We start from the raw sequence: 12493 nt of genomic DNA on the forward strand, positions 1-12493 counted from the left end.
ATAGGAACTGGGACAGGAAGAGTGTCCAGTCATCCCCTTGCCTGGTAGAAGTTTTCTAATCTGACAGGGGAGAGCCAGAGGGCACCTCAGGAAAGGGTGGGCTCAGGTATTGCAGCAGCACCCCTACACAGGAAGAGCTAAGCCACACCTCTGCCATATTAAAGGAGCAGGACACATGGCGCCCACCACCAAGCTGAGTTTGGAAAGAGCCATTCATATGCAACAGAGGAGTTGCTCTGCTCTGTGGAGTAGAAAACTGCACCACAGAAACCCAGTGTAATGGGCTCAGCCCAGGAGCCAAACTCATGAGTGCTATCACTGCGATTCTTAAAGATCTGTAATCGGCAGCACACGAAACAGTCACTAAGAAATCCAACTGAAAAAACCCTGACCTTGACACCTGAAAAAGATGACAGCTGGGATTAAACAAATGCCAAACGCTATCGGAAGAGAATCCAGCACACAGTACATAACTAAACTTGGAGATGGCAGTCTCCTCAAAATTGAAAGTGGAAGCCAAGTGTTAGGATCATTCTGGTCAGAAGACACAGTGCAACATGGGATGTGCTGAGTCCCTGCGTTCCTCACCAGCTTCCAGGACCTTGTTCTCTCAGGTGAGGTAGCCTGGATAAAGCCAGAGAGCAGAGCACCTGGAGTAATGTAGGGTGTTTATAAGCCCCCAGGAACAAAGGCCAGCGATGGCTTTCAGTCTTTACCCCATCTCTCAGGAGCCTGTTCCTCTCCTTACCTTCACAGTAGGCGGGGTCTCCTTGGACAGAGATGTAACCACTCTTGCACTCACAAGTCGCTTTCGTATTCCAGTTTTTGCATTCTGAGTTTTCACCACATTTAGGCGCTTCCATGCAGAAGTTATGACCTGTAAGATGCACAGAAAACTTCAGATCAGGAAAGGAGGAAATAGAAGATTCCCAGATAACAAAACACAAAACGTTTGTCACTACCTGTCACAGTGCATGAAAACACATATTAACAATGTACAAAGCTGGGGTGGATAACGATGGAAAAGAGACAGGAAACTTAGGATCACCTCATCGCTTACGGGTTCTTTTTCCTGGATACTCAGATTGCTAAAGTCGTGCCTACAGAAGGCTTTTTACCCATGTTGCCCCCAAATATTCTTCTTATTTCCTTCTTATATAATTAACCTTTGTAAGTGTTTTAACATAAAACTTACAATCACACAAAATATTGGATTTTGTGTTGATTTCTCTCTTTCACATATCTAGTATTTAGTCATACACAAGCTCTTATTCTCAAATAAATATCACTTAGCTTTGGACATTTTAATGTCCTTAGAAATAAAATTATGTTGTGCAAGTCTATACAGTGTGCTTTGTTCTATTCATTCAAGTTAATGCCTGAAGGTATCGGTTGCCAATTCTGTATACTATTCCATAGTATAAATATTCCACAATTTATTTTGAGTTATTTTCACATTTTGAATTATAAACAACATTGCTACAGACATACTTAAACACGTTACAGGGCAGTCTTTTTAAAGCACATATGTAACATTTTCTTTGCTCAATATTCCTTCCAGAATTACTGGGAATCTCTTCAGAGTAATTATTTTTCTTCCTTAGGAAGTTCCTTTAGTGAAGATCTTTAATAGTTACTGTATTAGATTTTAATTCATCTGAATATGTTCATAAACTATCTTCATAGTTTACAGTTCTACTATATATAGTTTTACTATCTCAACATATTTAAGATTTTATTTCAATTCTTATAATTTCTATTGATCATTAGGGAGTATTAGTTGCTAATCTAATTCCTTGGTCTGTAGCTATCTCCTCTCTTTCTGCTTACTTTAAAGATCAATTTTTTGTTTATTTCACTAGTTGGTTGATTGGCTGGTTGGCTCATTGGCTCACTGGCTCACTGGTTGGTTGGCTGGTTGCTCACTGGATGGTTGATTGTTGGACTGCTAGATTGGATCGTTGACTGATTTGCTTTATATTCTTTAGTTTTACTTTAAGATCTATACCTGTGCATTCATTTTTATTTAGGGTCTTGGAATTCTTGAGTCTTAGTGTCAAGGAACTCTTTCATCATTTTAGAAAATTATCAAATATTCTTTCTTCAAACATTGTCTCTGTGAGCACTTCTTCCTGCTGTTTAGATTTGTTTTCATATAATACATATATTTTCCTCTCTAGACTGAATGATTTCCAGATATGTCTTTCAGTTATTATTTCTATCTTGAGCTCTGCCACATTCTGTTTTAGTCACTGATATTGGTGGAATTTTTACTTACTATATTTTTATTTTCTAGAATACTGTTTGATTCATTTTTACCCTGTTTGGTCACATTTGATAGCCCCTTATTCTTTCATATTTTAAGTTTATTAATTTTATTTCTTTTAAACACTTTACACATGCATTTTTACATGAATAATTCCAATATTTTCAATTTGTATACACACAATCATGTAGTTTGATGTTCATGCTAAGTGTCACACAAGATGCTTTTGTGTTTCAAGGAATTCTTTTATTTGCAACCTCATATCCTTTGGAATTTAACCTGTGACAATCATTTGAGTTTTGGCTTTAAATTGCATTTCCTCAGACAGTATTCGTGCTTGATTCTGTCAGTTGCCTGGGGGAATTATCAACGTAAGATCAGTGTAAACTACACTTTCGCCTTGGGGATGGGACTTAACCAAGAATAAATTGTAGCGCTAAGCTTTTGGGAATGCAAATTTTCCCTTGTAGACCACAGCCTAGACTCAAGGCTGACAGGCATGTCTTCCCTTGCACAGTGATTTTTCTGCTAATTCACCCACAGGAGGTTTAGCCTTCAAGGTTCTTACTGAAGCCATTCACACCAGGCACAAGGTGTGCTGTCTTCTCACTGTGTCCATCAGAAGCCATGCCCGAAATCACACAGGACTAAAAGTGTTCTCACGACAAATGTCCACCCAATGTACTTGCTTATTTTAGAGTCATCAGAATTTTTCAATATGTTTTGCCTCTAATTTTCCCCTCTTGCTCTACTACCCCAGTCCTAACTTTAACCCCAGCCCTAAGCCTAAACCTCACCCATCAAATTTCCAAGAGGAAACTGTTTACATATCATAGAGCACTTTGGGGTGATCTAGGAGGAACAGATTAGACCTTTATAAAAGTTGCAAAGTTCCAGTATAAAACATCCAAAGGTATTTTATTATTTTTGAGTCAGTGAATGTTAGCAAATAATAATTTCTATGTAGAATCATACACTGTGGTCTCATAGAAATAAATAGATCTAGGAATCAAGATATGTAATTTGTAATTCAGAGTCTGCATATGAGAAATATTATAAATCACTTTGTTTATCTAGGTACATATCCTGGGAAATGAAGACAATCAGTAATTTTCAGTGCATTTTCCTCAGAGCTCTGGGCACAGATAAATTGTTACACAGAGTTCAAGTCCCCTGGCCCAATTCAACAGGATAGCTGTTTCCATATTTTTGACATGTAGATCATGAGAACAACAATTTGGGGATTAGAAAATACAGAAATCGCTGGACTAGACAAACTTCCATAATTAATTCATTTCAACAATGAGATTCTAGGATGCTTTTATCTTTGAAATAGAATTTTAAACCAACCACACTTAGGTTATATTTAATCTGGAAGATTAAAATACATTTTATTAAATATTACCAATAAAATTCTACTGGATATTTTATGTGGGATAATACTAGCATAATACATCTTATCAATATGTAGCTGAGAAAGTGAAGTGGGCTGATGCACGGAAACCACTAGGAACAGCTCCAGCTACACACGTATCCAGAGTCTCATCAATACGCAGTGCCCACAGTGGTGAGGACGCGATGCAGTCAGTAATGATGAAGTTCAGAATAACAGTGCTATAATTTCGAGATAAGAAAAGAGAAGCTCCAGCCTCAAATCCACCAACACCCAGCTCGTGGCGGCAGTGCCAGGGTTTTCAGTCAGGTCTGGCCAAGTGCAAGCTCTGTCTGCTCCCAGTATGTCAGTGTATACCTTTTCCCACAGCAAAACTTAGCAGTTAAAAAGCGGAAAATGTACCACTTCCTGGGCTGCTGGGAAATACTTACACATCCCTGGGGAAGTGGTGTTACTCCAAGCCTCATGTCTGTGACCTGTAACTGCTGACTGCCCCAGTAACAAGAGGACTAAGAGGTGAATTTGTTAGCAATCCAAAGCCTCTGGCGCTTGAGAACACTTCAAAGACTCAAGGAGCTCACTACCAAGACTGCAAGGTTTTTTCACTCCAGGAATGATTTTAGGCACCAGAGCTCCCTCTGCCCGAAGAGCCTGTCCTTCAAATGCTGCATCAAAGCTGACCGATAAGTAGCTGTCATGTTTCTACTCATCGTGAGACTGGAACCAGTGCCACAGGTTCATCTTTTCTCATACGTGCTCTGTGCTGTATTTCTCTTCTCATTGTTTCTGGGTGACTTGAACTTTTCTTACTACATGCCTCTGACAGCACGGGTAAAAACTTTCCAAACACCACTGCAAACATCTCAAAGCATCCACATTATAATCCATAAACATGCACAATTATTGTTAATTAAAACAAAATGGTTTAAACATTCTAATTTACAGTAAGAAAAATAGAAGATTTTCCAATGTACATCATTCTATCAAACATGTGCCCTGTCCACTCACAATGCAAGGAGTAGGGAAAATTTTATCCCAAGGTCGGGGAAAGGCCATGGAACAAACCTAGTGCCGAATCCATTGTGAGTGAGTCTCACCACTGTGCCACAATAACTGTCTGTTTAAATAATGCAGGCCACCATTTGCAGTACTTATTCAAGGCCACCTTACCACAAGTGAGGGAGCAACCGTCCAGCCAGGATTAAATAGGTACCCAATTTGGGGACAAGCATCCGGAAGTGCAAAGGTATTTAAAATATCCCCTGTGCACAGCTATGTTACAAACTCTAAGAAGAGGTAAGTTACATATGGGGAGGCATCAAAACTAGGCAATCCACATGTAGTGAAATATGAGCGGCATAAATGTTCCCACGTTTCAGAGACAGAAAAATCATTTCTGTAGGACACAAAACTATGTTACATAGAAACTTGAAAAAGAGCAGGACACAGATCCTCATGGGGAGAATGCAATTTTAATCTTTATGAAAAAGAAAGGATACACTGGGCGAATCTTTAGAGTCTGGCACGGGTATAGTAACGATCATAATTAACATTTTTTGAGCCCATGCTATGAGCTTGGTAATCATAGCTGATTTACATGCATTATCCCATTTCATTCTGTTAGCAACTCTACACAGCAGAATTATCAACCCTGTTTTACAGATGGAACAACTGAGGTTCAAAGATGGTGCTGCACATGTGTAAGGCACGGAAAGTCATGACCCAAATCTGACTGAAGCCAGAGCTTTTAATCAGTATTTTCTACTCCCTAGAGCAACAGATTCTGAGTATTCTATCTAAAGAATAAAGACAATATCATTTTATATGCACATATTCAGTCTACAAGGTAAATTCTCACTTTCCAAACATCTTCCCCTCCTTTCTGCCATATCTTAAGAAGCATAACTTTAATAACTACAACTTCTTTGCACTAGATTTTCTGTCTAATTCATTACTCTTGACCAAAACCTTCTTTCAAAGCAATGGTGCTGTGGATGATGACTTACAGAATGGGTGGACAAATGGGCAGACAGAAGTCTTCAAATTAGAGGTGGAATCAATGGATGGGTGAAAACAGCAGGGCCGTGCAATCCCCCATCATAGCCAACTGGAAGGCAAATCTGACTCGTGTGCTAGTCACATAGTTCTGTCCTTAAATCTTTTTATGGAGGTACAATTTACATACTATGAAATCTATCTATTGCAAGTAGCAAGTCTGATGGTATTTCAGTAATTTACACAGCTGTGCAGCTTTCATCCCAGTCCAGCTGAAGAACACTTCACCCCCGCTGGTCATCATCATTCTTAAAACAGAGCCTCAACCTCTGAGTTAGGCGACAACTCATAAATTCGCAAATGATTCTTTGCCTTTCAGAATCCTTCCAAAGGCTTTGTCTATCTTGTCTGATGTGCACATCAAGACATTTTAAGATGCACAGCTTTTTCTCCTGGTTGTTTGTCTTTAGTTGCTGCTTAATTGCTACCCAGTCAGTCTCAGAGTCTCTGTCTCTGTCTCTGTCTCTGTCTCTCTCTCTCTTTCTTTCTCCCCCCCCCCGCCCCCACCATTTCCCTCCAACCAGACTTTGGAACGCTTTTTTCTCAATTGAAGAAAATGTAGGAGTCTCCTCCAATCTATCCTCCTCCTAAAATATTAATGTATTTATTTTTTATGAAATTATAAGCAATAATGTGATCACAGAAGACACACAAATAAGGTAAAAAAAATTCAAGAATTTTTCACTTGCCTGTGTTTAACACATCTTAATTCTTTTTTTATCTCCCATCTCCAATTCCTCTCTTTGTCTCTTTTCTTTTTTAAAAGAACAATCTATGTCCTATATTCATCCTTTACTTTGTGGTTTATTTATGTTTTGAGTTTCTCACCTAAGTGAAACCATGTATTATTTGAGCTTGTATATCTGATTTATTTCACATAACATTATACTCTTAAGGACACCAATTTTCTTACAAATGATTCAAGTTTATCCTTCTTTCATTAGAGTTAAGTACTGCACTGTATACAATACCATATTTTTTTTTCCATTCATTTGTGGATGGAAACATTGCCAATTTCCAAGATCTAGCTTTTATGAGTTCTACCACTATAAACACAGGCATACATGTATCACTGTAACATGATAGTGGGTCAAATGGAATTTCTGGCTTTACTTTTTTTTTTTTTTTTTTCGTTTTCATTTTTTTATCAGTACCAGTGATCGAACTCATGACTGCCTGCTTGCAAGGCAGGCGCTTATGCCGCTGAGCTAAATCCCCAGCCCCCTAGCTTTACTTTCTTGAGGAATCTTCACGCTGCTTTTCATAATGGGGATACCTGAAAATGTTGCTATTATTGACTTCTTCCAATATAGCAGGAATAATGCTTAGCAAGTTACACAGCTGTACTTCATTAAATTCCTACACTATCCTACAATAACTATTATCCACAGGTTAGAAAAATGCATCAAGGGGCTGAGGATAAAGCTCAGTGGCACAGTGCCAACTCTGTCAAGCACAAGGATATGAGTTCAGTTTCCAGTATCAAAAAACAAAAATAGGAAAATGTGTCTGGAATTTTACTCATCCAAGACAATGAAAATGATGGTCACAATTTGATTCTAAAGTTCTCATAAGAACCACTTAAAAAATATTCTTAAAACCACTTAAAAAACATTTACATTTCTGAGGGTATAAGTGATTGCTAGTGATTATTTTCTGTTACTGTTCATAAATCATATCATAAGCATTACCTCTCAGATCCAGATGGCCCTCCAAACCCTCACGCGCTCATAGTTGGGGCTCTGAGGAGATAAAGGGATCAAGGGTGTGTGATACTGAGTTAGTCCACTGATGGGTTTCTGAGAGTGAATGGTGAGCTTTATGAAGAAGGAAGACCCACCCCTGGTGTGCATAACACAAATCAATAGGTTTTTAGCCTAAGGGGAATAAAAAGGGAAAAAGAAAGTCTCGGTGCTTCCTGCCTCCCTTGCCATGGACTGTTTCTCTTCTGTGCTGCCGCTCTGTGATGCCACCCTTGGAGCCAACTAATTATAGACTGAACCCTTTACAAACTGTGAGCTACAATAAGCCTTTTCTCTTTAACTTGTCAGTTTTGGATATTTTGTCTCAGCAATGACAAAGTAACTAAGACAGATTTGTTATTAGAGAAGGGGAGTCACTGCTGTGATACTATGTGACTGCGCGATGCAGAAACCCTCAGAAATGCTGTACAGGAGAAGTCTGGAAATATTTGTAAATCCCTGATGGAGAATCAGCCCTACAATGCTGTGAGCTGAGCCTGATGGGAGAGTCTGCTCAGAACTCAGAAGACCACAATTCTGACTGCAATACAGCCAGAAAGAGCAGGCTCGAGCAGTTTCAGTTGGAAAGAAGGAGTCCATTGGCAGGTGGATTCCAAGCCATGTGTGTTCTGCTCTGGCAGAAAATTTGTCTGCATTTTATTCATGTTCAGAGACTTTTCAGGAGACTGTAATTAAGTGCAGTAGCCTAATTAATTTGGTGGAAAAAATTCAAAGCAGTCTAATGTTGAGGCAGTAGTATGGCTCCTAGTGGGAGGCTTTAGACAGATCTACTACATGTCAACAATCAAGACCAAAGTTTAAAAATCAAGAGCAAAGATTTGGAAAGTTTTGAGTTGGGCCAGAAAGAAAGCTCTAGTAAAGTTGTGGCCTGCAAAAACAGAACAGAGGACAACCTGATTGCTGAAAAGATTAGCAGCAAAAAGTCATGTAATTTGCAACTGCACAATAAAAAAAAACATGGTCTAAGGGAACTGCAAGAACCAAAAGGACTCCAAGCTTCGTAGCCCCACAATTGCAAAGATGAAAATCTTTGCTTTGAGAAGAAATTCTCTAAGGCAAGTTTCAGAATGGCAGCAGCCTACAGAATTGATCCTTGAGATTGGATTCGCAGTGCTCAGCGATCCAGGCACTTGACCTTTACAGGCAAGACAGAGAGAAGCTCAGGTACGTCTCCAGTTGGCAGCTCACATTGGCATAATTCAGGTGGTGCGGGTTTTTCACTCATGCAGAATGCAGGAGTTGTGGAGTCAGGGAGGCTTCTGACATCCACGCAGATTTCAGAAGAAGGCCTGAGAGGCCAGTCAGTGTGCCTTTGAGAAGGCAGTGTGTAAAGCTCTGCGGGTAAAGCCAAAAATGCCATGGAGAACTCTGAAGTTCGTTGAAGTCAGGAATATGCCACAAGTAATGAGCAACGCCAGCCCAAGAGAAAAGAGATGAAGGCTACAACTGAGATCAAGGAAAGAAGGAAAAGAAAAAAATGAGAAAAGAAGGATAAAATGCAAGCAGAGTTTCATGAACAGGGAAGGGAAGGGAGTTTTAAAAGAAGAAATGGGACTGTAAAATAAAAAAAGACAGAGAATTCATCACATGTCATGCACAAATTTCCTATAATGAATGTGGTCACTATGTGTACCTAAATTGAACCAATAAACTTCAATAAATAGAGGAAAAGTTATGCACATCACACCACAAATCACCCTGGGTACTGTACACAGAACTGGAGATTTAATGTTTGCCCTGCTGGATTGTTTTTGTTTCATTCCTCTGTATTGCCCTTTTGAACTTTCCAGAATGGGAACATGTATCTTGTGCCATTATATGTTGGAAGTATTTTATTTTCCACTTTTATAAGGCCTTGCACATAAAAGTTTGCCTTAAATCTCAGAAGAGAATTGGGACTTAAGACTTTCCAATAATACTGAAATTATTATGACTTTGGAAACTCTTAGAAACAGAATAAATGCATTTTGCATAGAGGGATGTGCATGAGACCCTTGCAAGCCAGGAGAAGAGTGCTGTGGCTTATGTCTAGACTCTCCCCCAAGCCTCAGGCACTGGGAGCAAGTGGGGCTATGGAGAGGTAACTGGAGGAAACTGCATTAGCCCAAATTTGGATTAGCATAATTCTGGGTATGAATGATGGATTTACTGAAGACAGAAGACTCACTCTGCTTGTGGGTGGCACCTACCAATAGGCTTGTATAAAAAGAAAAAGGAGGAAGTCCCATGCCTACCTGCCATGCCATGAACTGTTTCTCCTCTGCAGTGCCCCTCTGCCATGCTGCCCTGCCTTTGTCCAACCAAATATGGACTAAAATTTCTAAAAACTGTGAGCTAAAATAACTTTTCTTCCCTCAACCTGGAGGTGTCAGGTATTGTGTCTCAGCAATGAGAAATGAATCAACACAATAGCCTTTCTATGTTCTGCAAATTTATTAAAACTAAATATAGTTCATCAAGGTTGAAGGTTTTCATTCTACAAATCTGCTTTTAACAGAAATGAAATATGGACCAATATTTGTGCCCTATTATTCATGAGAAATGGTCAAGAATATCTAGGATCAATAATGAAAATCCATGATCCTCTCTAAACACACAGGGAATAACTGGAAAATCAGGGATCATCTTTATCCTTGTTCCACAAATGGTCTTCCAGTTTCTGTTCCCATGCATGTGCGCATGTCTCTCTGTGTGTCTGTCTGTGTCTGTGTGTCTGTGTGTCTGTGTGTGTGTAGTATGTGTCATATCTGAATCAAATCCAAGGCCATGTCCTCAGCCTCTAGTTTCATACAGACCTCTTTCCTTCCACAGATTCTTTCCTTCCACAGCATAGTAAGACAACTCGCCCCGCTCCACACACATCTTTCTAGTGAGCATCCCTTATTTGCTTTCCTGTTCCCTCTTGGCTGTCTATAATCCATTTTCCACATCAAAAGAATGCTTTAAAACATAGATTGGACTGTGTCACCTTTTAAAAAAATCTTTCACGGGCCTCCTGTTTTATTTCAAATACAAAATTGACACCACCCCATCACACCCCTCCTGCCACATCAGACTTTCTTTTTATTCCTCTAGAACTGCAGTCTCTTTTCTGATTCCAAGTCTTTGAAATTTGTTCCACCAACTCAGGATGTTAATATGCATGTCTGCTAAAATAACTCTTAGGCAAGGGGGTATGCCGAGATGTTGGTCAAATGGTACAAGGTTTCACTCAAGTAGAATAAGTAAGTTCTGTAGCTCTACCTTAGTACCTTAGCACATAAGCCTGTAGCTAATGACACTGTGTTAAATAACAGGCAGATTGCCAGTACAGTAAGAACAGCAGATCTAAATATTCTCAAAACACACACACACACACACACACACACACACACACACACACACACAAAAAGCACACACGTTATACTCTATGCAAGCAAGACATTCTTGTTTATTGAGTCTAAATGAAGCCCATTGTTCCCTCTCTTGGGAGCCTAACCTCCTTGTTTATAGAAGTTATCATGATCACTAATTGATTTTTTTGTGTGTTTATGGATGGAGGCCTGTCTGCCCACTAGAAGTTCAACTCCACAGGGGAAAGGAACACGCAAATCTGTTCATCTTGTGCCTAAGACAATACATAGCACATTACAGGCACTCAATATTTCTTGATTTCATAACTAAATCCTCAGAGTCTTCTCAAGTTAGAACTAAGAATATTTTAAAGATGCATACAATGAGTCTCAAAGAGGTTGATTCCCTTGCCTATGATTATTCAATGTGTAGGTGGTAAGTGAAAGAGATTAAAAAGCAGATATAATTTCCAGTCGCCCCCCCCCCACAAGCCCATCCAGCTATGGCTTTCATCAGGGGATGCTGTCCCTGGCCTGAGAAGACAGAGCTCCACCAGTCATCAGCATGTTTTACCCCCTGCATGCCCAGATCTTTCCAAAGAAAGAAACTTTTCATTCTCCAGAGAATACTCTATTATCACTTATTGTTTGGAAACTCAAGGTAAGAAGTAAACTAACTTGTCACACATCAGAACAGCACCCGCAGATATTAAGATGAGTAAGACCCAGATAGAGTTCATATTCAAATCATTTCAAATGAGCAGGTGCTTAGGAAAAGACACACACTCTGCTGAAAGACACTGCTTTTCATTTTACTCAGATCACAGCTTGGTTTTAGTTCCTGGCAGAGGTGCCATTCAGCGGGTCAAGAAAAGTGTATGAATTATTCGTCATGTGCCCAGAAACTCATTGCAGACAGGTCCTCACCCACCTTACGGTAAAGCCAGGGTGACTACGCATATGCTCTGAATTACAGAGGGGTATTATGGTGAACAGGGGCACAGAGCCCCAGGAATGTGTCACTGAGAAGGAGCTTATGAGGTCCTGAGGATAAGATCCAAAGGAACAGGCATTCAAAACACATGGAGCATCAAATGGCTGAGACAGGTTCAAGGAAATTAATGAAGAAGCATAGACATTAGGAGTCACATTATTTTTTTTTCCACTGGTTGGGAACAGCCTAAGCTTTTGTCTCCCCCTTAGTGGTCCTGTATTTAGAATTCTTTACAAATACTAATAACCCTATTTAAACTATTTATTTACTTTAAATTCATGGACAAAATGTGCACACAACAGCCCTGCATATAACAACGAAGTCTCCCACATTGCTGCTCTTTAGAACCCCATCTACACGCTGTATACCTAAGAAAAAGGTATACAACTTAATGTGGCTCATCTTTGCGTTCTGCAGCCAATGATGGGCATGCGCATGCAGGATTTACTCCCATGACTTTTTCCCCAATGAAGAATGAACAGGCTACTTCTCCTGGGAAGACTGAATAGCGCAGAGATAGCTCAAGTCAACTCCAGACAGACCACCATTCCCTGCCCTCAGTCTCCTGTGCACAGTGTGACCAGCAGGTCAGGCACTTTACCTACCTGGACATTCTCTTCCCATGGATTGTTTTGGGAGGATACAGCCCAAAGATCCTTTTTGAGAACTGAATTACGTCATGCATTCCAC

General features: G+C 39.8%; 1 protein-coding gene across 4 annotated transcripts in view; it reads right to left on the bottom strand.

Moving 5' to 3' along the window:
• LOC100725615 (protein kinase C-binding protein NELL1) overlaps positions 1 to 12493 on the bottom strand; it is a 625998-nt gene that overhangs the window by 393414 nt on the left and 220091 nt on the right. For all 4 annotated transcript variants that reach the window (XM_063256792.1, XM_063256795.1, XM_063256793.1 and 1 more), the window contains exon 12: positions 749 to 877. In XM_063256792.1, coding sequence (XP_063112862.1) covers positions 749 to 877 — 129 coding nt within the window. The remainder of the gene's footprint in view (positions 1 to 748; positions 878 to 12493) is intronic.

This window comes from Cavia porcellus, unplaced genomic scaffold (assembly GCF_034190915.1).
Source record: "Cavia porcellus strain 051 isolate PalLab524CR breed Dunkin Hartley unplaced genomic scaffold, mCavPor4.1 scaffold_9, whole genome shotgun sequence".
NCBI lineage: Eukaryota > Metazoa > Chordata > Mammalia > Rodentia > Caviidae > Cavia > Cavia porcellus.